We start from the raw sequence: 26,168 nt of genomic DNA, 5'->3' as shown, positions 1-26,168 counted from the left end.
CGAGGTCGTGGATATCTCGTCGATCAAAGTCCAGTCAAGGCTATGATCCTCGCAATATCATACGCAGGTGCAGGCTGCACTCGTATCTCCAGTTACTGTCGGAGACCACAAGACAACGTTGCTCAAGTCGGTGAGGAGGCTGTGCAACCGTACGGCGAAAAAGGTGGGGGATGAGGTGATGTGGGAGATGTGGCTCTTTACGATGTTTCTTCTGATCAGAGGCCCAAGATTCAGGTTACAGCTCGATGGCCTGTCTTAGTCGTCGTGATGGAAAGGAAAATGTGTGCGGTGGTCAAGAGATGAGAGTTGAGTCAAGATCGGTGTTGTCAAGAATCGGCGGGGAAAAGACAACAAGGGCTGAGAACCTGGAAGTTCAACTTTTGCAAGGTCGAATCATTGAGCAGGCCAAGGCCAGGGGCCACTTGAGTCACGTGTTATCGAGAAAGCATTGCTCATTGGTCAACAACGGTGGGGCATATCCCCTTCACCTCTACTTGCCCTTTCACAAGCAAGGAAGCAACGATTCAGGTTCTACTCTGTTCCCAGAGCCCATTGTCATCCCAAACTCTCGACTTTACTTCTATCAATCAACAAACGTGAAGCAAGCCAATGCAACTTTTGACATTCGTTGACAGCCTCTGCCCGGTCCTGCATGAGCCTCCACCCTCGGAGGTGGATATGCAACTAAAAGTATCGGAAATGCAACTATCCAGAGCGCTGGGACCTCCAAGTGGGGCACATGCCCCGCTGCATCGGGCCCGTAGCAAGACCAAACACAGTCGTCACTCACGCAGTGGGTATGATGATGTTCGCTCACCTTTCAAGATCCCGACGGCACCGATAGCCCGACAGCCGGAATCTCCCGCTCGCCTATCAACACCACACGGTCTACGACACTATTGAGAGGTTGATTCCGGCTCTTCCAGTGCCGGCCTTCATCAGTATGCCCCCTGGCAGTCCTCAATAATGCCACTGAAACAGCTCTGGCCAGCCCTGTATCCCAGCGGTGGCAAGCTCTCGTTGAGCACAACATGGTTGGCGCGCCGGCCAGCCTCCTTGCCATGCACCTCTGCGCAGCGCCGGTCGTTCGCCTCGGTCCGTGAAGACGCTGGTCCGCCTAGCTGGCCGACGTCTAAGCATCCCACACCGTACGAGATCCTCGGCCTCGAGAAGGGCGCTCCTTACGACAAGAAAGCGAAGGCGCGGTACTTCCAGCTTGCGAAGCTCTACCATCCGGACCATCACCAACACAATGCCTCTGACGGCCTGTCTCGGACAGCGAAGCTCGAGCGATACCGCTTGATTGTAGCGGCGAACGAATTGCTCAGCGACACGCAGAAACGGCGAATGTACGACCTCTATGGAATCGGATGGCTCAACCAGCCCGCCTCGCAGTCGAGCACCCATGGCTATGATCGCGAATGGCACAAACGGCCCGGCAATCCCAGCATGAACGCGACATGGGAGGACTGGGAAAAGTGGTACCAGGAGCGCGACAGCGAGGGGGAGAAGAAGCAGGAAGAGATTTTCATGTCCAACAGCGGTTTCTTCGCGATCATGGGGCTATGCATTATCGTTGGGACCTGGGTGCAGGCCACGCGGGCAGGGGCCAACGGGACCAAGCTGCTGGACATGCGAGAGGAACAGCATCTCGCCGTGACGCAGGAGCTCTGGCGGCGGCAGGCCGCCATAGCAGGCTTGAACCGCGAGGCCCGGGTCAACAACTTCCTACAGCATCGAGAGTTCGAGAAGTGGGCGTACGATCCGCCCAACCATGGCCTGCCGGACGCCAACACGCCGTTGACGCCAATGCTGCCGCCGCCGCCCACAGGTAGTCGAAAGAGAAGTAGTGATCACGTATGAATACCTCATCATCACTTATAGCATGTCCGCCGCGTCATCTACATAGATCAAACCCACGGAAAAGAGAAGCAACTGCTTCCGGGCATGACCCAGAGAATCAATCGGGCGATATGTCCATCTCCGGATGGAATGAGAGCCTAGCCGCATGGGGCGAGGGCGAAGAAAGGCCCAAACCAGATCCGGTGTCCTGTACTCACCACTACAATTAACCTACCAATTATCGTCCTGCGGGCGATGAAAACAACCAGCTGAGACGCACTTCGTCTTCAGCTAGCACAAACAAGCAAAAAAAACTTACGGAAACTTGTTTTTTTTTAATACGCGTCTTTATTTGCATTGGTTTTCGGTTCAACGATGTGTTGGAATTTGGAACTGATAGGGAGGTTTTCGACAGGGCACAGGTGGAAAATTTGGTGCAGCCTGTTAGCTACGAGAAATAAGGGGCCACAAGATGTGGGGTATGGACGGAAACGGGATGAACAACAACCGACGCACAGGCCACCTGGCGTAATGGTCGTGCGCGTGACCAGCCAGGTGTAGTCGACTCCCCTCTCAAAGATGAGATTCTTGAACAAGGGCCTTGGAGACTAGTTTCTTTAAGTGCATGGTCCTGTTGACATTGTAATGACACAAGTCTTGGGCGTCTGTTTGATGCCTCATACTCATTTTTGTTTGCCCTCCCGACAATATAGCCTGTCACAGATTTTGTGGCTTCCTCCCGATAACTACCCGACGCTTGAAGTAGATTTTCAGGTTTGGATTCCGGAGCTCGCGGCGGAGGTGAGCAACGTAGTTCTGGATCTCCTCTGGTGTCCATCCTAGAACAGCATGCCAGATATGAAGGATATAGCCTATGATGGAGTCAGCTCAAATACTCTACCAGTCTCAAGCGAAACGTTTCTTCAATAACCAAAAAAATGGAGATGAAGAAGAAACTTACCCTCCATATCATTCTCAAACGCGGCCTTAGAAAGGATACCCGCCTCCTTCTCTCTCGGATCTTCTGGCCAAGCACCATAGGGACAGAACAGATCTTTGACCTCGATGTCCACAAACCCTGCCCTCTCCATCCACTTTTCCTGCAGGTTATCATCCACCACACGGAATGACCGCCCCGTCTTCTCTCCGCCAGCATGCCACACCTTAACATACTGACCCATAGCACTGTCTTCCGGAATCTCGCCGTCCAGAACTTTCCATCCAAAATCTAGCTCCTGGCTTTCTAGCCAGCCACCTGGCTTCAGACAGCGATAAGCCTCCGCGAAAAAGTGATCCCAGTGAAGAATATTGCCAGTCAGGGTACGAGCATGGATGAAGTCGAACGTATTGTCTTCGCGAGCCCAGTCGAGATTGGCATCCTCGATCTCGAATCTGACGTTGGGAGGAACCCAGGATGGCTGGATCGGGGTGATGTCGGTGCCGATTACTTCAGCGCCGGGGTATAAATCGCCAAACTCACTATTGATTCATTAGAGAGGTTTTCGGACGGGATGCCCGGAAGGGGAGCTTGTCCAAACACCAACTTACATAGCCCAGAGACCTGTTCCTGTCCCAACGTCCAGAACCTTCTGGGGATTTTCGACCGGGGCCAAAAAGAGTTTATCACCCATCACCAAAGTGACCATAAAGTGTCTGTTCTAGATGAGTATCCTAGTGTTATCCGCTTCGAGGTAACTCATAACCTACAGCAGGTCCATACTTTCGATATGCCTGTTGTCATTCGGTTCCCAGGACTCCGCTGCGCCGATGTCTGCGTGGTAAGTTCTGCCCTGCAAGACTCGATACCTGCGGACACTGCTTGACAGCGAGGTGGTCTCGGACCATTGTGAGCCGTACGCTGAATCAGCATCGTCGTTCACAGCTGGGAGCTGTGCGTTTTCTAAGCATTAGCACCTCTAACGCTATCGCCTCGAACCATTTCTGAGACGTACCTGAGTCTGCTGCCAATGCGAGGCGGGAAGAATGCCATCAGGCATGGAAGCTTCTCCGGGATTTGGCGGTGCAGAAGATGTTGCTGCCATCTCTTCACAGTTGTTGCCGCGCTAGCAACAATTAGAATTGGTCAATATAGGTAGACGGACAAGAGACTTTGGAACAGTTTCCAGAAGGGCTAGGACTGCCTTGTGCTCTACGGAAAGGATAGAAGCATTCCCCCTCAACTTTAGCTTCGGCATTTGGGCATCTATGTACTAAATCTTTGTGGAGTTAAGCCTGCTCCCTTGTTGCTTACCAGCTCTCCTGCTGATCCTGCGAGCCTTGGGCTCATGCTAAGGCACTCTGTCACCGTAATACATGCAGACAGCTTGGCCCACTCCCCATATATCTTGCACCACGCGATCGGAGTGCTTAAAGTGTCCTTAAAAGGTAAGATATTGTTCTTGACGCATGTTTTTGGCATGGTGCATCGGCTATTGCTAAGTTGGCGGTACGGTTCACCCAATAGTTGAACGTTGCTATTGGTCACCGCATTCGGAGCTGGATAGCTAGCCATGTACATGGGAGCATCTTGCAGCGACCATCAACCGTTAGGTACAAGTGCATACTTTCGTGGAAACGGAAGTTCCGGCTCTGGTTCGTCTGTATGGACCTACCTGTCAGGGGGAAATGTAACTTGAAACAAAGGTTATCCGCAATTCGCAGGCGGTGTCACCAGGATGCTAAGCAGCAATAACTTCGCTAGATGAGGCTTCTGGCGCGCCGTCTGCTGCTCGACAAACACAGTGCAGGGCACGCTGGTGGACTGAAAATGAGCTCTCCTGCTTGACAGTGAGCACTGAGATGCCATCTATCGAGAAACCGATTGGGCCACTTGAAGGGAGAATCTATGTTGATGGTGTTGACCCCTGAGCTTTGGCCAAGGTCAACAAAAGGTCTCGCAACCGGGCGACTACCAACCACCAAATGGTCCGATGGTGTAGTTGGTTATCACGTCAGTCTAACACACTGAAGGTCTCCAGTTCGAACCTGGATCGGATCAGGGTGCAATTCCTTTTGCTCTATCTCCACAGTGTAATCGTGGTGGAGCCTGAATTTTTGCCTCAGAATTGTGGAGACGACCGTGATTTCCAGGATGTGCACCCTGGGGGATACATACTCGTCCTGAAGGAAAATGACCCAGTCGATGATGTATTGACTGAGCATTGTTTGTGAAAGGGAATTATATCCATTGGACAAAGCATATGTTTTGAACAAGGTATCAAGATATTGTCACCAAGTGCACTCTTACTCCGTCGCATCTTTATACCCAAAGAAACCCTTTCATGGGTCACCGCCACCACCTTCTTAACTGTCAGCTCTCCTCAGGACCGGGCATCAAGCTTTCATGCCTTTTCTCCCTCGGCCTTCGTCTGCTCAGCATCCGACGTATTCTGGCCCTGCTCGCCGCGCAACAGCTGAGTTAAACCAATCTCGTTGTTAATCGCCTCCATGCGCTCGAGATCAGCCTGGGCAGTGCCCTCCGAGCCGAAGAGGACGTCCTGTACAACTGCGTTAGCAACATCACCTTAAACCTTTTCACAAGGGAACCCACCATCTCCTCAAGTGTCAACCTCTTCGTCTCCGGCACAAAGAACCAAATAAACGCGGCACCAAGATATGTCAACAACCCAAACAATATATACGTCCCGTAGGTAATCCCTTCCAGCATATCCGGCGTGACCTGCCCCACGATAAAGTTATTCATCCAGTTGCTCGACGCACCCAGCGCGACACCATACGGCCGCGTACTAAGCGGCCAGATCTCCGCAACAATGATCCATGCGCAAGGGCCCCATGAGTAGCCGAAATGTACGACGAAGAGCCACACCATACAGACCGCTGCCCAGCCTGCCGCCACGTGCTCCGCCCACTGGTTGATGTTTTTGGCGACAATGACTGCAATGATGATGTGGCAGGTTGCCATGCCCACCGCGCCGATGGTTAAGACTGGCTTGCGCCCGACGCGGTCGATCCAGAGAACGGAGGGGATCGTCGCGATGAACATGACGATGCCGACTACGCCTGTGGCGAGGAGGGAGGTGGTTGTGCTGCTCAGGCCGAGTTGCTTGAAGATGAAGGGCGCGTAGTACAAGACTGCGTTGATTCCCGTCCACTGGTGCCATCAACACCATGTTCCTGAATTCCTAAGGGGAAAAAAAAGGAGGCTCACCTGCTGGAAGAACATGGTCACCGTCGCCACCACCACCCTCTTAAACATCGCCCTCGTCTGGAATAACTTCTTAATACTGACGAACTGCAGCTTAAATACATTCCAAGCGGTTGGTTCCCTCAGATCTGGGAACAGCTCCGCAATCGTCCGTTTCTCAAACAGCGACTGTGCCTTGATCTCCAGGAACTCCAGCTCGACGAGCTCATGACTCTCGTCCAATTCGCGCAGGCTGGCAAGAACCTTGCGCGCCTCGTCCTCGCGCCCGTGGTGGATCAGCCAGCGTGGGGAGAAGGGCATGAATAGCATGCCGAAGAAGAGGATTAAGGCCGGACCGAGTTGCAGACAGATCGGAAGGAGCCAGGCTGCGTCGGATTGCGTTTCGAGGGTTGTCCCGCCAATGAAGTTCGTGCCGCTGAGGGTTCCCAGTCAGTTTAGGGTGGTAGAGTGAAAGGGGGAGAGACGTACTAGTCGATCCAGAAGCTGATCATGATGCCGAAGCAGATTGCTAGCTGCTGGGTGGCTACCAGTGCGCCGCGCACCTCGGGGGGCGCAACCTCGGAGTTGTAAATGGGGATAATCATGGCTAGACTGCCGACGCCCATACCGCTGCGAGATGTTAGTCAATACTTTCGATTGCCGTTGGAGCAATACACTCACGTAATGAACCGCCCTGCCAGGATAGCATTGTGTCCGACCGTCCTGGCCGTCGCTTGTACCACCACACCCAGCATGAACACCGCGCAGGCGACCAGCACACCATACTTACGGGAGAGCACCTCGGCCAGGAAGCCGGACAGCAAGGTACCCAGCCACGCGCCCAACTCCAGGATGGCCGTCAGCCAGCCTTTCTTGGTCTGGTTCGTCGTGTATTCGCCCATGTCTGCTTTTATCAGCCTTCTGCTTCCTCCCTCTATCCCTTCCTCTCCCGGTCCTACAATCCAATGCTTATGAGGAGAGTGAAAAAGAGGAACATACGCTTTTCAAAAGCGGGCATGGCCAACACGCCCGAGAACATGCCCTGGTTGTAGCCATACAACACGCCGCCAATACACGCGAAGCAGGCAATGCGGAACACGCGAAAGTTCTTCCACAGCGCCGACGGCCCGCTCTTACCCATCAGCGCCTGCCGCTTGTGCAGCGCGGCATCGTATATGCCTGCCGTGCCGGCCGGTGCGCCGCCCATCTTAACAGTGGTCCTAGCCCTGCAGTGTTGGGATGCTGACTTCCTCTAGTTGAGATGAAGACTTGCCGTCGAGATTGTGTTGGGGTTCGGGTATGGCACCCCGTGTAGGTGAGGTAAGGTGGGACAAGGCAGGGTAGAGGGAAGAGGAAGAGAGAAAAGAGCCCCAGACATGAGAGAAGGGAGTTGTTAGTATATTAAACCTCAGGAGAACGGGACATGCAGAGCTGCAACCTGGCAGGACCGTGCTCCTATACTCTGCTGCGGCTTCGAGAGTCCCAGGCTTCTAGACCCTGGACCTTAGCAGCCCTACCGGGAGAACTTCCAATACCCGAGAGCCATCCCAGAAAACCCAGAACAGCCTGCAACGGACGAATACTTAGCTACGGAGTCGTGCAACGTACGGAGTAGCATGCTGCCTTGCCCTATCGGGAGAGCAGTGTGACTGACTGATGATGGGTAAGAGGACTCGAGGTGATTTGTTTGTCACACATGCTGCATCAAGACAGCTAGCTAGCTACATTGTGATGTGACTCTCCGTATGTCCGGCTGAATGATGGCAGGAAGCATTGGCCGGGCCGGGCTGAGACGGTGGTTGAGTCTCAGTGCTGGGGTGAGCAAAATGAAAGTAGGTACAATGTTGGGCGCTATTGTGTGGAACTTGACAATGTCTCACTTTGGGTTTGAAATATCAGCAACTTCTTAACTCGATCAGTTTATTTCGATCATACTTTCTCCAACTCTCCCATTGTCTTTCATTTGTCTTTGCTCCATGTATCCCCAACTTCATCTTGCTTGCAAGATGTTTACACCGATGAGCCGCCAAAGGGCGACATCTCTCCTTTCCCAATGCGGCTACTACCTCTCTGCTAACTATTCGCTCGGAGGTTAGATCAGCTGCATCCACGGACCGGCAATGCTCAACTTGCCTTTTACATGTACATGCCGCGGTAGCAGTGAACGAGAACCCCCTGCTCCTCCTAACACCGACATTTAGCCTGAATCACCCCACTCATCCCTCTCCCCGTTCGTCGCAGCCTCATTGGGGCGATTAAGTATCGGGCCTTTTACAAAGCATTGTTGTCGCATTCTCATGCCATTGTTGCTGCACCTGGGCTGGAATGTTGTTCTCGGTCTTGAAGGGGGCAAAGGTGGTGTGGGGGGCCTTCAACACCGTTAAATGTGGCTTCGCTAGCAGGAAGTCAAGCTTTTTTGCCGTGACGGGCCCGCGGCTTGGGTGGTTACGATCTTCGTCTTGGCTAGTCTGGGTATGAAGGGGGATTTCGGCATATATCTTTTGGCACAGAGAGAGGACAAGCGCCGAGGTAGGTGTCTTATAGGTGAGGTGTTGGAGTGGCTATTTAGTGTAGTCATTGCGTTGGCGTTCTCTTCCCATTGAATAAGCACGCCTACTGAATCCTATCATCATATACGTCTTAAAACACTCTTATCCGAGGCATGTCATCAGCAACAGATATTTTGTTGTAAAAAAGAGTCAGCCACTCCTCATGTCCCAACCACGTGACCTAGTTGTGGCAGTCAAACAGCCGCCTGATATGTGCGAGAAGGCTACAGGGCTAGGCTTTTTTGGCAATTACGGCCCACTGTTTTGCTGGATGACCTAATTTTGGAGTCCAAGAATGCAAAATGGCCCATGAGATCTAGATATATGACACACGTGGCACTGTTTCACATGGTGTAGATGTCGTAGGTACAGTTGTTAGCTTTTGTCAGCAAAGTCTTGTTATACGACGTCTCAAAGGAACCGTGTTCCCAATGGCCTGGTGATGACGATGTTGTAGAGTAAAGGGTATGATCAAGAATATGCCGATGTGAACGTAGTCCGCCAATGGAACAAGCATCTTGTTCACACAGAGAAGCGGTAACGGGGTGAACGGGGCTAGCTTCAGAAGAGACTGGTTGCGAGACTTGGTCGAATGTTGTGGGCGAATTCCTTGCTCGAATATCCTGTACACTCAGTAAATTTCTGTACTTCCAGAATCCAAGTAAGGATGCACCTAACGATAGACACAGGGTTTGCACCCGCAAACCCAAGCTCAGATCAGCAATGCGATCAACTGCGCCGCAGCTTTGACGGCACAATTGTCAACTTACTTGGCAACCACTTCTAGAGATACTCCGCAAACCGTCAACAACTCGAATCTTATCGATCTGATAAGATGCGGCGTAGCAAGACCTAAGCTAAGAGCATCGATGACACAGGTACTACTATTACCAAACAGATAAGCATAGAATGCTGTTTCGCGTGATACCAGATTGAAGAGCTGTTGGTTTGACATCACAAAGATAAGACTGCACTCCTGTTGGTGATTTGTCGTCTTTGAGACTCGCGTCGAACGCCTGACTTTCAGGCCGTTTTCTACGGCCACAATCATGGTCAAGTTTAAGGTTGTCGTATAGGGCTGAATTGGGTACGACATCTAAAGTCGGCCTTAAATGCGACCGTGGCCGCCCAGTCAAAACTAGGTCACGTTGTTTCGAAACAGCTCTTGTCTTGGGTTAGGGGAACTGTCTCTTGGTCTGTGACTGCATCGCTCGTTGAACTGCAGCATGTGCACCAGTTAATCATGGAAGAGATACCGAGTCAAGCTTGTTCAATTGTTTGAATTAAACACTTCATGTCCTAGGTTTGTTCGAACCCCCTTGATTCGCTAAGTTGGCTTGAATTGGCGCTTAAGTTGTGCGAGCGTCGATGAGCTCCTCAGGCACAAAAACACAATGACCAGGAGACGTCGATGATCTGGGGGACTGTAGATCCAGGGCCGTGATACCACTTGTAGCATTCTTGGGTCGCAGCGGCGCAACAAACGCGCGCCTCTGCATGTCTGACTCAGGGGTAGAAAGCAATCAACGGTTTGTTCATTCAGAACTGCATCTGGTCTTGAATGAGAAAGGGAAGAGTTCAATGAGGGCAAAAAAAAAGTTAGGGACATAACGAACAGTTGCGGGGGTTGCCTCTGGATTTGTTAGGGCAGAAACAACACCCCCGCTAAGCTTCAATGGTGGGCCCTAAGCTGATCGATCGGAAGCTCGGCGTTTGCTTTCTGCGCCAGTTGTTGGAGGATCGAGCCAATGGTAGCGAAGCAGTGGAGTCAGTGCACGTGCTCCGGCGGCAAGCTCAGACTGACGCGCGGCTGTTTTCTTCCCGGTTTTCCTCTGCAGATCGATCCACTGTCAGCTTCGTCCGGCAACGCTCCATGGTCATCAAATAGCCAATCCGACGAGACTATAGATTGCTTCATATTACTTGAAACAATGCACGTATTATAGAGCGATTTCCCATTATAGGAATCGCCTCCAAAAGAAGTTTTGATCGCCGACGTGAAGAGAGATCCGTCGGCAAAATCCGCGCTTGATGCCGATGATCGTTGGTGATCGCCCAGTGTTGCTGATCATCGCGGCTACCAAGTAAACTGCAGACCCGAGAACATACCAGCTATTTTCTACTTTCAATAAAACTGCTTCGCGGCAACCTCGTTCAAATCTCCCAATTAAGATAGAGTTCTGCAGGGTCCTAAATGCCAACAAACGCGATTGTCGCGCGGTAGATCGGACATGCACCCCATGACTTTGCAGATTCCGTGTTTCCATCGGGACAAGTACCTGACGATCTCTTCAAGCTGACAGGATGCCGTCCTGTCGGGACTTCCAGGGTCTCTGGAAGGGTCCAAAACGGGCCTCAAGCTGCAAGTCGGCCAGCTGCAGACGGAAATAATCTAGATGTCCATTTCCAACGGCCTGGCGGTCGTCGTTTCTGGCTTTCTAGGGTTTTGGATGCTCTTGGCTGGTCTCTCTTACAGAGGCCGCGTTGCATTTGCATGTTGGGCTGACTGACCGTATCACAGCTGTCAATATGCTGTCGAAATCAATCTTCCATGTTTTCGCAACCAACCCATTGCTCGTTGCAGCCGTGAAATTGCGAGGATCATTCGAAGATAATTCCAAGCATCAATCGGCAGTTTCGCTGTATGTTTTGCTACGCGCGGCGCAACAAGGCTTGCTTTGGATGCAAGGCTTGAAGACTGGCGGTTAGCTCAACCCCTGTCGATGCGAGCCGCTGTTTTTGCTATTTTTGCGATCTTGTCAGGAACCCTTGTCATCTTAGAAAAATGCCATTGGCTGGTGCTTCCGCTCCCCACAGACCCACCCATTGTTACCGCGCTCGTGCGTTGTTGGCGATCCGCGGCACCAATCTTCATTCCTCACTTTGCAGTTCAGAGCCCAGAGTGAGAGACCACAGGTCTGGATCAGATGCTCAGATACCTGATGTCAAGACATCAGGTTACGGCACAGTAACTTGATGCCACTTGGCTCGCAGGCTGAGACGGGTTTTGAGATGCTGATGCTAACCAGCTGTTGGCGAGCATAACTGTTTTGTGAGAGATTCGAGCATTCAGGAGGAATAATGAGCTGCTTATAAGAAGGCATCCATTGAGAACCAACACCAAGACTCTTTGATACTATGCATTGTTTTGTGAAATCTGCATGCAGATTGTTTTGCGACTTTTCTCTATTGTATTCTGCAGGCTAACCGACCCCTGGCAGAACTATTGCATCGTGGGTAAAGTCTCCAGCCCAGAATCTCCAGGAGACCAACTGTTAGCCGCCCTACTCAACGTGGACAGACCTATTCCTGTAGCCGCCCTGTTTCCAAACATACGCCTTCCCGAGACTCGGCCAGCCATTAACAGTGGCTGCTGGAGCTCCCATGCGGTTGTTCACACACACTGGCTCAGTTTCATCGAACAAGCTCGCCTAGCTCGACACAGTCTATGCCCTTGTCTCGGATCACCACACTCCCCCCCCCCTTCCCCCCAAACCAACAAGCTTTTTTTCCTGGTTGCCTTTCTACCCATTTGACTGCCCAACCGGGAAACGTGCCCTCTGTTTTGTTTTTGAGATCCGTGGGTGCCAAGCGCACATCCGCTCGGCTAGTCGGCTTGCTCCTCTGCTGGACCTCTGGCCTTGTATAAGTCAGCCCGCTCTTCCACCTCATCCTGGCCTGGCCTTCCTGATCTTATTCTGTTCACCATAGACCAGGTTTCGGCGGCCAGTTCTCCTTTTTTTCCTTGCTTTCCGGTTTTACCTGTTTTGTCTTTCGTTGATTGAATCCACTCGCTTGCTTTCATTCTCGAAGTTGCTGGACAACTTGTTACTCGTTTGCATTCGCACACGCACCGTTTCGTCGTTATTAGACCGAACTCGAATTCATTGCGAATATACTTTCAGCATTTTATATTATCTCGTTTTTCTTTACCTACCTTAATCTAACCTCTCTCAACAAAGAGAGGTCCCTGACTCAAGAAAACTCCCTACCATGCCCGACCTGACCAGAACACCGAGCCACCAACAATACCAACAACAACCAGTTCCGGCGTCTCTGCCGTCCTCGATATCCACAATGGCGTACTACCAGAATACCCGACCGCTGTCCGACAGCTTCTACGTTGCCCCGACCGGCGGGCTCCCCATGACGTACGACCCGTACGCTGTCAATGCCGTGCCCCCGCTGCAGATCCCAACGTCCATGGGCGGTCCAGTAGGAGGACCCGTCCCTCCCGTTCAACACCGCGCTTCGTCAGGTGCGTGGAACCCTGAGGAAGACGCGAAGCTGTTGCAGCTTCGCGCGATGGGCAAGAACTGGAACCAGATCCAGCGGGAGGCCTTCCCAAACAAGACTGGCAATGCATGCCGTAAAAGGCACGAACGGTTGATGGAGCGCCGGGGGCAGAACGACTTTGACGCGAGGCGCTTCGAGCGGGTCTGCAAGGAGTACATGAGCATGCGCAAGGAGATCTGGCAACCGCTCGCCTCCCGGTGTGGCGAGAAGTGGCAGGTTGTTGAGCATCAAGTATGTCACTTAAACCCCCCCCCCTTTTTTTTTTCTTCTTTCACTCTTTCACGAATATCCATGCTAAGACCCCCTCTCCCCTCACCAGCTCATGTCCAACGGCCTAAAAAACATCTTTTCTGGAGCGCGCGCCTACTCTCGCCGCGGCCGCAACGAAGCCAACGGCCAACCCCTTCCCCCAGGCGCATCCTTCTACGGCGACGACGATGACCCGACCGGCGCCGGCGCCCTCGACGTAATGACCCCGATTGATGACATGGATGTCCCCGATGACCACGGCGACGCCGCAACGCCGTACTCTTCCTCTCCCGACGCAGGCCCGCATTCTACGCCAGGCGCGGCAAGCACCGCTAGCTCGTCGGCGTCGGCATACGCGGCTGCTGCTTACCAGCAGGGACATCATGGCCAAGGCGGGTATGGGGGGTACGCGCCGCCTCCGCCGCCTCTACATTCGTCGGCTGCTGCGGGAGGGTATGGACATCACGCAAGCGGCACAACACAACATCATGGTGCGCATCATGGGTATAGTAGTAGTGTGAGCAGCACGGGGAGCAACACGGTTACTGAGAGCCATCACCGTGGACATCATGGGCATCACTACTCTCATTCTCACGGCGGGGCTGTGGGAGGTAGTGGGAGCGGAAATGGGAATGGGAGTCATTCGTCGTTGGGGATGGGGATCGCGTCGATTATGAATCATAATCATGGGCAGGGGACGGCTTAGATAGAGGAGTTGAAGGGTGTTTACCGTTTGCCTAGCAGTTCGCTCGTTTGGAAGGATCAAGGGAGGGTTTCTTTTTGTGACCTGGGATTTTCGGGGTTTAGAAGATGAACCCATGGATTCGGGGTTCGGCGTTTGGGAGCATCTGCATGCATGCATCTCTGCGTTTGCTGGGTTGGGTTGCTGTTTTGGGACACAACAATCGCACTGCGGTTCAAACATGCATCATTGAAGCTTGTGTATTTTGCCGCGATGCCGGGGAAACTTGGCTTGTATAATACTCTAATATAGAGAGGTATCTCTATCGCCATAGTTTTGTGTTTTCCGAGAGAAAAGTGAAATGCCGGACAACCCCTAAGGTTAGGCTCTCTTCCCTCCTCATCTTGATAATGCCCTCCTCAAATTCTCCTCTTGCACACAGTGAACTTCCGATAAAAACTTTCTACGATGTTTCCGGCGATATCTCCGTTCCAAGGAATGGAGGTGGTGGTCAAAACGGCAAAAGAGATGGGAACTGTGAGGCTCGAACTCACGACCTCAGGATTACTCGAATGTTTAATTCGATCACACCAATGGTTGGTATGAGACCTGCGCTCTTCCAACTGAGCCAAGCTCCCTTGTCACTTGCTGCGGACGCCGGGGCAGGAGTGGATTTTTGGAGGGGTCGGCATCCCCACTGGCAACCACCATCATACTAGATCTTATTCTTGAGCATTAAATTCAATGCGAGTTTCTCCGTTACCTCCTGAAATGTACCCCTCTCAATAGTTGCCTACAATAGGTACCAAGGTGGGGAGTAGGCAGTGGTTAACGACAAATTTCTAGCCCTCCGTCAGCCCAACCAGTCCCTAGCATGGGATGGAGCCCAAATCCCCTCTCCTCCCACTGCACAATCTGAACCCATAGAAAGAAAAGAAGACTCCGTGGCTTCTCGACGGCCTGGGAGACTTCTTCCTCTACCGGGATACGAGACGCGAGGTACACAGCGTGTTACTGCTACGCTAAGAGCAAGCTCAAGTTTGTAGTGGTTTGGCTCAAGGGCAAAGCAGGACAACGGGCTTCTATTAGGCTTATCGGTAGTAAAGCCATTCACATAGAAGGGCGACGACATCCTGGTAACCTCGATTGCCCTCTGGCAATTAACAGCACAATGCTTGGCTTCAATCAAGTAGACTGTTGTTTATGGGACGGACGAATAATTAATTTATCAAGAATGTGCTTCATAAAACGGTGTTCACTCCAATCTACGAGGAGGTCTTGGGCAGCCAAGTAACATGTTTGACCTCCGAGCTCATTATCAATGGTAGAAGAGGCAACAGTCCTACCCCAAAAAGCCAATATTCATCTACCTGCGACCGTAAGGCGGCGGCACGGGGGATTAAAAGTTCGTTGGTCAGCAACATCGGTGAGCCTGTTCGGGATGGATGACCAACAGCCACCAGTGCTGGGCCACAAGCTGACAGCAATAGGATGGGGCAAAGTGTTGATAACCGACCTGCGGCTCAACACCTAGCTTAGGAAGATTTCAGCAGGTGATTGTACCGACCCAGATCGTATACAGCATTCAGATATCCACATGTACAAACACAAAATTGAGAGAACACAGTAGCAGTAAGCTTATGATTACATCCGGCCACTCACTCACCCCGCAGACATGAGGTCATCACCTCCTCGCCGAGACAGTCGTCGCCGGGACACTTTCCTCCTCTTCCTCCTCTTCCTCATCCATCGCCCACTCCTCCTCTTCCTCAAACTCCTCCTCCCCCGTCCCAACAACCCCCCTCCAAACCCTAGCCCACAACCCCTTCTTCTGCACCAACGCCAGCACCATGATAACCGGCAGATGCCAGACACTTGCCCAAAACAGGGCCCTCGCACTCCCCTTATGCCCCTCAAACCTCCAAAACCGCACTGCCTCCCTCACAAGCCACAAGTTCACCGGCGTGCTGGTCACCGCAAAACTCCACTCCGTCACCCCCGCCAAGCACAACCCGAAACACAGCGGGATGAAAGCAATGCTCCACCTCAGCGCAACACGCGCGTTACGGGCTGGATTAATCCAGCATAGCATGCGCAGACCAGCCGCTTTATACTCCTCGCGGATGCCCCAAGATAAAGGCATGAAGTGCGGGAACTGCCACGCAAAAAGCAGGCCGGCAAAGAGCCAGCCTCCTAAGGAGGAGCCGTCACTCGCGAAGAGAAGCTCTCGCCACCCGCCGTCTCCGACGGCGTTCTCCCCCGCCGCGGCGGCCCAGCCCATGAGCGGCGGGATACCGCCCACGATGGCGCCGACCCAGGTGTTGATTGCCGAGATGCGTTTGAGGGGGGTGTAAGCTCCCGCATAGAGGACGATATTTGCTGCGCCAAGGAAGGACACGGTCGGGTTGACGCCCCAGTAGAGGCCTGCTGTGCCGGCCAGACCGCATAGGATAGCAAAGAGTACTGCCGCGCGCGTGGTCAGAAGGCCACGAACCAGGGGACGGGCGCGGGTCCGAGACATCTTGGCGTCGGTGTCGGGCTCGTAGAGCATATTGAGGGCATTGGCGGAGGCGGAGCAGAGAGCCGTGCCGGTGGTTAAGAAGAGCAAGGTGAGGGGGGAGAGGGAAGGGGTTGATGCGTCGAGGGCGGCGGACGAGAGAAAGGAAGGGACGGGGTAGAGGGCGTAAGGGACCATGGCGGAGAGGACAACGAGAACAGTTAGACGGGGTTTGGAGAGGGAAAGGAGGGCCGAGAGCTTGCGGCGCAGGGAGTGTGAGGGATGTTGGGCGGCTGCGTTGGCTAGGCGCGCAGAGGCGTCGAGGGGGAGGGAGGTTTGGTCGGCTTCATTGCGCTTGAGGGCCTGTCGCCTGCGGTGCGGGGGAAGAGTGTTTAAGTCGGGAGGTGAACTATTGGATGTCGGGGAGGTTACGGACGTGGCATTGGCGCGGAGGAAGTGGTTTGAGAGGAAATAATTTGGTCGCAGGCGCTGGCGCGGGTCGGAGGGGTTGAAGAATGTGTTGTTGAGGAATCGCGAATTGGTCGCTGTAGACGCGAATCTAACCGATCCATATATCCGCACTGACCTCGCCATGGCCGATGGCGACCGAGAAGCATGGCGCAGCGAGCATGGCCAGCAGAGCGAAGGTGAAGTCGCTGTCAATGGTGAAGAGTAGGCGTCCTCGATGAAAAGGGCGAAGTGCGGGGCGAGTCGCAGACTCGATCTAGGGGCTGGCGGCGGCATGGTGCACAACCGCCATCGTCGCCTAGGACACGCGAGGGGTCGACGATGACGAAGGTGGTCGAAGACTGTCAATTGGGCGCGGATATCGGGGAGAAGGCCGCCGTCGGGATCAGAGGATGTCGCTGTGTTGCGTCAGTTGTTAAAGTTCCAGTTTTCGTCGGCTCACTACACAGTGTTATTGTACAGTGCGCGAGATTGTCCAAAACTCTGATCCCCGCTGCCAAGATGCCAGGTCAGATCGCCAAGCCACCCAGCACATAGAGCTGCGGCTGGGAGCTGGTTGGAAGCTTGGCGAGATCCATAATGCCAAGACTGCCAAGAATCACCCGGTGAGTCTCTATAGGTACGTACCTCTCATATCTTCATGGAACTCGCCTACTCTGGGTTGGGCTGGCCTCTCTCCTCCTCTTATCCCACTCAACCTCGGCCTTTAATAATCTTATTGACGACAGAGGTGTTCCAGCAAAAACTCTCACACCACCTACTTAGTATGGGTTTTAGCTTACTTTGATTAAACTCCCAAAAATAGCTTTCACTTTTCCAGCAGCGCGGTCGGTTTACTTTGGCAGAACTCCCAGGATGCCGACCTTTTTTTTTTTTTTTTCGGGATGAAGGCATGGGTTTTATACCTCCTGATGTTGGAGTCCTTTTGAGTTACAAATAGAAAGTCTAACCTAATTCAGAGCAATACTCGGGGAACTTAAGACAAGAGTTCCTGACATGAGTCAAATCCAGGCCACAGCCATCCTCTCTGTCTGATTTGTCCTCCATCTACACCGAGCTTCATCTCCTCGACGAGTAAGAGGAAACCGGATTGATCTTTATCCTCCCAAAAAGCTGCTGTTGGAGACTCAAACTGCGCCGCTGAAGTGGTAGAAACGCTCTGAAAAGAGACTGATCTTCCACGACAAGCCTATCATAAGAGAGCTGACGAGCTCTCACGCCTGCACTTGCGGCCTCTCACTATCCTTGATCTACTGGGAGAAACGTTTTCCTTGTTCTTTGCCTAATGGCTACATGATCTCCTGGACCCCCCATACACAAACATGATTGAAGTCCTCCGCCGTGTGTGCCAGCGCTCCCACGTGTATCATGCGACGCCGCTACTCTTTGAGACCCTGCCCTATACATCACCCAAAAAAATCGTTGCGTTTGGCGAAGCGGGTCGCAAAAAGCCCCTTGATGGCCAGCGGCTTCTGGATAATTCATGTTTCGTTGTGCTGCTTACCGGTGGACTACACCAGTTCGTTTGAGAATTGTCAGAGAGAATTTCTTAACAGCGGCGGCCGCGATCATGTGCAAGATTTTGGATCGAGGCGACGCGGCAGACCGCCGCCACGGAGACAGAAAGCTAAAAGATCCGCTTCCTCCAGTTCGGGCAGGACAAGCTCCTCCAAGACAGCACCCTCGTCAGGCAAACTCTCCAATATCCTCTCCCGCATGCCCAGGGCCCGCATAATCTACTTCTACGACATGGAATGGGCCCTACGCGGCTCATATCACTCACTCTCCGACAACACAGACCACTACCTTGCCTGCCTACTCGCGCGCCCCCTCTGCTAAACCGAGCTCAAAACCCTCGGCCTCGACCTTTATTTCGTCATTTACATGCCTGTCGTACGAATCATCTCTGAGCTCCCCATCGCCATGCACGCCACCGGCACGCCCATCACCAGCCTCATCATAGGCTGCATGTCCCGGTACAGCAACTTCTCCGTATTTCGCCCGCTACTCCCTCTCCCGGTTCCGGCCCCTGGCAAGACCTAGCCACAGCTTGTTCACACCTCGAATTCCTCCGCATGATCAATTTCAACCCCCGATGCTACTGCCTCAGCCGCAAACCTCTGTGGGGCCAAAATAGGCCTTACCACAGTCTTTCTGAAATTTAGTCTCCGTAGATAGAATCTAGGCCCACAGACTATTCGCACTGCTACGGGTCTCCCAGCACCTCGCTCACCGTCTTGGTAAATAGGAAGATAGTGCCACTCTTCTGGTCGATTAAGACCTTAGATTCTGTGGAGTCCTCGATCGTGTGTAGTACCTCCTCAGACCAGTTAGATGCGTGCAAAGCCCAACTTTGCTCTGTCGAGGTAATGGATTTTATGAGTAGAGGTGGTTTTGAGGTATGAGCCACTTGCCCACGACACTGGGGAGGAGTTGCCGACCCACTGACTACCAAATTTAAGACACATATGTGTAGTAATATGTAGTACGATGTGGTGTATGATGCAGAACAGTACTTTGGTTGTAGCGTTCAGGGTTAGGGTATGGATATCCCAAGGTCATATCGCTTATCTTGGATGCTCATCTAGTTATCTTACATCTTATCGTTATCTTATCTCCCAACGTCTCTCGCGGTGGTGACGCTTCATGAGCATCAGGCCTCCAATCTCACAACTGCCGGGCCTGAAGCAAACAGATTCTCCGTCAGCACTTCTTCAATCCACTATCCACATTTCACATGTAACATCCTGCAGGTTTCCGTAAAGTGTTCCTTGTATCTGGAAATTTGCGTCGCACCTCCTTGACAATGAGCCTCATCACCCTGGTCAGTGGACTTGAAGTGCCGTTGCCATCTATCGTTCCCTACGGGGCTCTCGACTGGCTGCAGTCGAGGCCTCTGTTATCCGCTTTCCATGATCTGCAATCCTTGTATGATGAGCTGCGCATGCTCGACGATATGTCGGACGGGGAATATGATCAGATCGAGCGTCAATACAGTGAAATGATTCAGATACAAGTCCAACCTCAAACTCCGGAACCCGACAAGATTCCCCCCCTTGCACCAAATTGGTACTTGGCGTATATGTTAAGAGAACGTAGAAGAGAGGAACTCACTCGCATACTCGATCACCGCAGGGTCGAGCTACGGAGCATAGCGAACGAGCTCTCTCGTCCAAGACTGCGACGTTTGAAGCTCCTCGACCTCCCAACAGAGATTCTCTGTTATATTGTCAACTTGTTCAGGTGGCAGCGAAAAGACCCCGACTGGGAGAGCGAAGAAAACCTTGAGGTGATCCGAGGAATCCGGCTGGTTTGTCGTCGCTTACACAAGATTGCAACACCATTGCTGTTTCGCATCCTGCGCCTCTCGGTCACGACGACGTCTCTGGTGCATGCGAGGCGAGTGCTGGAAAACCCGCTCATGGCATCCGGCGTGGAGAGGTTGCAGCTCTCTCTGCGGTATTGTCCAGAGCAACCGGCTTTGGACTACTGGAATTATCTAAGACATGCCAACCTGTGTCTCGAGGAAATTTTAGTTCACGCAAAGAGTACCGAGGAATTTCAGCGGTGTAAGTACGATTTAGCTGAGGACGAGCGAAATCGGCTACAGGGCCCTGCCGATCATGATGTTGATGACGCGGGCAAACATCATAAGTCATTTTTTTGGGAAGTTCACGACATCCTGAATACGATGGATCACGTTATGATTGAAACTCTCCAAGCTCTTGGTCGGCCAGCAGGTGATAATGGTAATGCCGATTATAAGCCAAAGGACGAATTTGAGGCCCGTTGCCAGAGGCTCATGAGGGCAAGCCATGAACGGTTCCGCACCCTCCACGAGGAACAATACAAACTCTTGGAGAGTAGAGAGTTTGTCACGGAGCTGGCGAAGCTTGTAGCACGAATGCCCAGGACCCCCACACTGTTCATGACTGACTACAAATGGAGGTTTTTCGAACGCGAAGAGCCCAAGGACGTGGATGAATTCGTGGTGGACCTGCTTTCCCAGCCCTGGGGCTGGGACGAGATCGAGCATATGTGGGTCGCAGGCCAAGTCGACGTCAAGATGGCCTGCGTGCGCCTGTTGTCCGAGCTCCCGATCGCCCTGTACCGTGCGGGCGTTCGCCTTGAGACTCTTGAGATCGGCGTCATGCCCATGTACACCAGCTTCATCGAGCTCTGTCCCCAACTCCCGCCGCCGCCAGACGATACTACCGCTTCCTCAACACCAACCTCCTCTTCATCCCAGCCTGGCCGTACCGAGAGAACGCCCTGGCACGACCTAATCGACTCCTGCGCCTCCCTAACCACCTTCCACGTCCTCCCCTCTTGCTGCGACTGCGTCTCCAGCATTTGGCCCTGTTCCCTCGACAAAAGTGTCCGGCCCGTCACGCGCAAGATCCAGCTGCGCGAGTACCAGCGCCAGCTCCTCAACCGCTACTTCGGCTCCATCATCTACGGCTGCGCTCAGCGCAACCTGCGCTCGCTGCGCCTCTCCCTCAGCCGTTTCTATACTTTTGTCCCGTCGCGCGTGCCGGAAGACAACGCAGCCCATTGGAACATGCCGCCCCCGCCGGATCCGCGTCCTGCGCATGCGCTTGAGGGGTTGAATGACTTTTATTGGCGTGCGTATGATGTGAGTCAGCTGCTTAACGGGCTACCGCCCCTGCCAAAACTGCGGGAATTCGAGCTGGCCGGTGTATCCGTCCTCAAGCGTGGTACGTTGGCCGCGTTCATCCTCGGCGCGATACCCGACCGCAGTCTCAGACGTGCGGGGCTGAACTGGGTCGAACTGGAGTGGGGGGATGCCTGGACGCATGTGCTGGATTGCTTAAGGCAGAAGATTGATCGGGAGAATGGGACGAAGACGGACAAGGATAGGTTTAGGTGGTGTCAGATGCATATTGGAGGTTTTAAAGGAGGGTTGGAGTTTACGGGGAGGAGGCCGAGGAATCTCTTGACTTTTTGTAGCCAGGTTCAGAAGTACATGATGGGGAATACGGAGGAGAATCCGTGTAGGCGGTTTTTGGTGCCGAGGGGCCAGGAGATTGAGGATGCGACGTCTGACGAGGATGACTAGGGCATTCGTAGAGTGAGTGATGGGAATAGGACTCTTTCTTTTTGAATAGTGATAGTGGGCGGCGGCCCGGCATCTTGGGAACTGGAGAGGAGGTAGGGTTTGGATGATTGGATGATGGGTTCGTGTTCAACGGGACGGGGAGATGAGATGCTGGTGCAAAGGTTCATGCAAGCAAGCAAACAGGTACAGTCTCATCTCGACCGACGTGCAAGCTTGTGGTAGATTGCAAATCTTCATTGCACTTTAAGTTGTTGAAATTTTGTGGTAAGTATATACAGCCTGGTCCCCGGGGGGGGGGGTGGGATCCAGGATGCAGCAGTGGACTCGTAAAGTACATTTTACCTTTAACTACGATGTGGTCTGCCGCCACTTGGTGGTCTACCTGATTGGGCCGCGGATGTTAAGTCGTTAGTGCTGGTCAAAAGACGTGAAAGTGCCACAACTATTCTTACAAAGACGGATTAGGTAAATCATAAAAAGGGGCTTCGCCCAGCTGCTTCTCAGCGCAGCTATCCAACCAGTCAAACAGAACATGCTCTTGCGGCCCCCAATCACCAAAGGTTAGTAGTGTTTGGTCAATAATTTACATAGATGAAAACATAATCTTCCAATTTGGATCGCTAAGCTTGCTCAACATACGAATTTCCGAGGAACTTTGACAATAGCACAGATAGGTAAGGAACATGAACTTCCTAGTACGGAAAAGCTGTGGGTGGCCTGGCGTCAGTAGCAAGCTGGATACTTCAAATTGAGCGCAGCTCCACCTCTCATTCATCGTACTAGGACTCGGAGAATGTCAAAATGGACCACAACAATGTTGATAGACAGATATTTTTGTACTTGATCACGGCAACTCGCGTTCAAGCAAGAAAGGCCCATTTCCTCTGGCAAACCCCTAATCATGTCAACTTCGATAGTTACCCTGTCCAGGCACTCTCATAAGGTAAAATGATCCAGGGTGTAATTTGTATAAGCACAAATCTGGTTCATGCATACGGGGTTTTTGTTTAGCAATTAAAGAATGCCACGCTGACAATATTTGGCCTACTCTATGGTTTGTCCGACCTGCGGCAAAATTTTTGTCTTTTCTCGCATGTTCTGACTGTAATATATATCTTATCTGCGACCTAGCGCCCATGCTCGTGATGCCCTAATGGCCAAACCTGTCCTCCTGAGGAGCGTGGCTTATTCGCCAAGCATCAAGGGCTGGTTGAAGTGAAAGAAATAGACGATGGCTACCACAATTCTAAGAAAGAACTGTGTACAGAAGTTGAGTAAAGAGATTATCCGTGTGAACTCAAACGCATTAGTTGGTAGATGTTTTTGACTCAGATGAAGATTGTTTTGCCTGAGAATTCTCAGGAAAGCTGGCAGGAAGTTCATGTACCGGAAATGCTGACGGCAGTTCCGTCCTTAAGAAGCCCTCTGGCAGTTCCTGTGGCGGAAGAGTATAAGGAGAACTGTATGAAATTGCATTGCTGGGGCTGCTCTGTTTGAAATCGTACGCTTTCGCATCCCAACTTCCAAAGTACTGAACGTCCTGTGGGCCAAGCTGCGCTGGCATCTGCATGTGGTGTTCCATCTCCCGCAACTCGGCTATCTCAGTGTTCTTCCTCCGTAGTCTAAAGTAAAGAATAGCAACAGCTATAAGAGCCAGCGCCAGAACGGCTGCACCCACACCGATACCTGCTTTAGCCCCTGTCGACAGGCCTTGAGACGAGTCGTTTCCCGTGGACGCTGCGCTCTCTGAGGACGATGTTGTTGATCCAGGTGTTGGTGCTGGATCCCCCGTAGTAAAACTTGCAATACTGCTCCTTGTGCTGCTAGTTGCGGAAGTCCGGGTATTTGTCGGGGTGGGGGCGATGAACGCAGATTGTGAGCTGTCCCATCTAGCTACAACGTGTGGATTTGACGGCAATATCTCTAGTCGGCCAACCCCTGAGTCGCAGCAACCAGGAGATGGCGGATAGCAACAGTACGATGTATCCAGACCGGTCACATTCGAGCATGAGATAAGGTCGGTTCCTCCAGCGTCACGGTCTATGTCGACAGGGGTCATTGTTCGTCCGAAAAGACATCCGACAAGAAATTCGAACATGAATATAACTTACGCTGACAATACTGCGGACAATCTCCCGACAACCAACTCTGGTCTGTGCATGATCCTCTCACGATAGAGCCGTTTGGATTGACACAAAGCTTGTTTGACAAGCACGCAACGCCGGGAAGTCCCCAACAGCACACGCTGGTTTCGGCATCAGGGTCGCAAGGGAAATCCTTTTCACTCCATTCGCCATTTGGATAATAGCATCGTTTCTGGGCTCTGCTGAATCCCAAGAACAGCTGTGTCAAAAGGATTGTGGTACGGGCAACTCTCATGATCTTTATTGCCTGTGCGAGATCGTTTTGTAGTTGCACCGCGTGATGAGGTTCAGGCCGGGAACAGCGGAGTTTAAGGAAGCTCGGTGTTATCGAGGTCAGAGGCATTCGGGGGATGCAAGGGGTGAAATACCGCTCAGATCTTACCGGCGAGACGTCTGGGCGGCTGCGGGGAACTTGTGACTCTCCCCGTCTGGCAAGGCTCCTGGCCGAAGTATAGGCGCCCTGGTTCTTGGATCCGACCAGTCAGATGAGAGGTGCCACAGGGGTGAACCAATCAGGAGTGGTTAACCTGAACATCGCGATACAACAGCAAGACCCCCAAGCGCTCTCCCCAAGATGGTCTCCCTCGAGCACGGGCGTTCTCACCGTTCTCGAGAGGGCCCGCGAGGAGAAAGTGAAGGAGTTTTAACGCCATTATCGCCGTCGCCGAAGACTACTGCGAGCCGTCGAGGATGTCGAGAGAGGAACCTTGAAGGAAACCTGTAGAGGAAGGTTGGGAAGCCCATCATCTCAAAGCTTCACTCTTTTTCTCATTCAAACCACGATGGCCCAGGAGGCGCCGATTTTCCCTTCCCCCGGGGCTTGCTGAAATTTCTCAGAACTCCCCGGAACCCGCTCGAAACTCGCCATCGACCACGACCACCTCCTCTGATCAGCCAGCGCCGACCGATCAGAGGAGACCACGGACCTATGTCTAGGCAGCAACCAACGGGGTGTACCAACCTCCCAACCAGCCAGGCCCTCCACCCCGGGCAACCCCGCACTTTCTACGGCGCGTTATGAAGCGGTGGCGGAGGGGCCTAGCTGCCGTATCTTCCAGAGAGTCGATAGAAAACCGCTCTGACTGGCAGAAGGCCACCTCAGCTGGCATCATTTCTCTCCTCGTTGAGAAACCCAACTTCCCGAGATGAGACATCGTAAAGTTATATCCAGTCAACTCGGACGCCGCTATCGAAGTCTCGCGTCTGGAGCTCCGTGGACCTCTTGCTGCGAAGGACAGGAAGCACAGCTACCGCATCGTGTCCGGGGAGCTTCCTTTGAAATCCTCTTGCCCTTGTGAGTGCCTTGGCCTACCAGGCCTTCCAGGGGTCTCATTCTCCTACCTTGGTCATCTTGCTCATTCTGTCGTATGGTGTTCCATGTACCATGAATTATTCATTTGAGCATGTGCTTACTTGCATAGCCAGGTTCCTACTCGCTCGGATCTTCTTCCAGCCTTTGAAGGATAAAGTTAGCGCAAAGCTTATCCGTAAAACACTGAAGGAGCTTCAAATCAATTCTAAAAAAAAGGAGCCAGAGATTGCCCTGTTGTGCCAGGCATATGACAACGTAATGAAACGAATCAATGGGCAACCCGATTGGATTCAAGGAGCTTACCAACCACGTACTATCCTCGATCATCTGTGCCAAACGTGTAACGGGTGATCTGGTATGGTGCAGACAGGGATCGATAATAGGTCAAATGGGTTAGATGATGGCCACTGATGATGTGGGGTGCACAGCGAAGTCAATTACAACGTGTAATAATCTTTCTTGGTCCTCAGTGTCCTTGTGTCAGGGAGAGGAGGAACCAAGGGAAGTCTATCATGACCGGGCAGCTTCCTTTATAGAATCCTCATCATGCCTCGGCCATATGGCTCATTCTCTTCGGTCATCCGGCTCTAGACATCTTCCGGGATCAACCACGTATTTGTGCCGCTCACAATCATCCTGTCTCTGGTGTCCCTTGTGTTGGCAGTCGGGGACATCCCTTTCCTTGGACTGCCGTGTCCATGTGACAAAACGTCCTCTAGAAAGGATAATGGTTCAGTGTACATGGGATATCAAGGACAGTGAGGACGAGCTTGATGAAACAATGCGGTCCTTGATGCCGAAGATATGCTTTCGGCATGTTGAGGGCTCGTTGCCATCGAGAAAGAAAGCGGAATTATCCGACTTGTCCACTGTACTGTTCAAAAATATCTCCAGGATGCTCTGAT

General features: G+C 52.6%; 6 protein-coding genes and 2 non-coding genes across 8 annotated transcripts; 4 read left to right on the top strand and 4 right to left on the bottom strand.

Annotated features, from left to right (window-relative positions):
• Positions 1–966: 966 nt before the first annotated feature.
• On the top strand, positions 967–1,863 carry CTHT_0018300 (J domain-containing protein; the record flags this gene model as incomplete). Its single annotated transcript, XM_006692263.1, has 1 exon — positions 967–1,863. One exon carries the CDS (start codon positions 967–969, stop codon positions 1,861–1,863), a length of 897 nt encoding a protein of 298 aa, XP_006692326.1.
• A 696-nt stretch (positions 1,864–2,559) lies between these two features.
• On the bottom strand, positions 2,560–4,129 carry CTHT_0018290 (uncharacterized protein; the record flags this gene model as incomplete). Its single annotated transcript, XM_006692262.1, has 6 exons — positions 2,560–2,714; positions 2,804–3,321; positions 3,391–3,495; positions 3,550–3,731; positions 3,795–3,905; positions 4,094–4,129. The coding sequence occupies 6 exons, from the start codon at positions 4,127–4,129 to the stop codon at positions 2,560–2,562; spliced, it is 1,107 nt and encodes a 368-aa protein (XP_006692325.1).
• Positions 4,130–4,766: 637 nt separating this feature from the next.
• On the top strand, positions 4,767–4,840 carry CTHT_0018280. Its single transcript has one exon. It is a non-coding gene; the product is annotated as a tRNA-Val (tRNA).
• A 343-nt stretch (positions 4,841–5,183) lies between these two features.
• Positions 5,184–7,193, bottom strand: CTHT_0018270 (putative hexose transport-related protein; the record flags this gene model as incomplete). The annotated part of the gene is made up of 6 exons (XM_006692261.1): positions 5,184–5,339; positions 5,393–5,953; positions 6,011–6,422; positions 6,476–6,616; positions 6,668–6,890; positions 6,986–7,193. The coding sequence occupies 6 exons, from the start codon at positions 7,191–7,193 to the stop codon at positions 5,184–5,186; spliced, it is 1,701 nt and encodes a 566-aa protein (XP_006692324.1).
• Positions 7,194–12,528: 5,335 nt separating this feature from the next.
• CTHT_0018260 (SANT SWI3, ADA2, N-coR and TFIIIB'' DNA-binding domain-containing protein) lies at positions 12,529–13,786 on the top strand (the record flags this gene model as incomplete). Its single annotated transcript, XM_006692260.1, has 2 exons — positions 12,529–13,062; positions 13,151–13,786. 2 exons carry the CDS (start codon positions 12,529–12,531, stop codon positions 13,784–13,786), a joined length of 1,170 nt encoding a protein of 389 aa, XP_006692323.1.
• A 505-nt stretch (positions 13,787–14,291) lies between these two features.
• Positions 14,292–14,400, bottom strand: CTHT_0018250. The gene is made up of 2 exons: positions 14,364–14,400; positions 14,292–14,327 (listed from the first exon to the last, which is right to left on the bottom strand). It is a non-coding gene; the product is annotated as a tRNA-Met (tRNA).
• Positions 14,401–15,446: 1,046 nt separating this feature from the next.
• Positions 15,447–17,361, bottom strand: CTHT_0018240 (putative protoheme IX protein; the record flags this gene model as incomplete). The annotated part of the gene is made up of 2 exons (XM_006692259.1): positions 15,447–17,125; positions 17,355–17,361. 2 exons carry the CDS (start codon positions 17,359–17,361, stop codon positions 15,447–15,449), a joined length of 1,686 nt encoding a protein of 561 aa, XP_006692322.1.
• Positions 17,362–19,533: 2,172 nt separating this feature from the next.
• CTHT_0018230 (uncharacterized protein) lies at positions 19,534–21,807 on the top strand (the record flags this gene model as incomplete). The annotated part of the gene is made up of 1 exon (XM_006692258.1): positions 19,534–21,807. One exon carries the CDS (start codon positions 19,534–19,536, stop codon positions 21,805–21,807), a length of 2,274 nt encoding a protein of 757 aa, XP_006692321.1.
• Between the last annotated feature and the right edge of the window lie 4,361 nt (positions 21,808–26,168).

This window comes from Thermochaetoides thermophila (genome assembly GCF_000221225.1).
Source record: "Thermochaetoides thermophila DSM 1495 unplaced genomic scaffold scf7180000011815, whole genome shotgun sequence".
NCBI classification, from domain to species: Eukaryota; Fungi; Ascomycota; class Sordariomycetes; order Sordariales; family Chaetomiaceae; genus Thermochaetoides; species Thermochaetoides thermophila.
The sequence above is the reverse complement of the archived record's forward strand: the minus strand, read 5'-3'. Positions and strand labels throughout refer to the sequence as shown.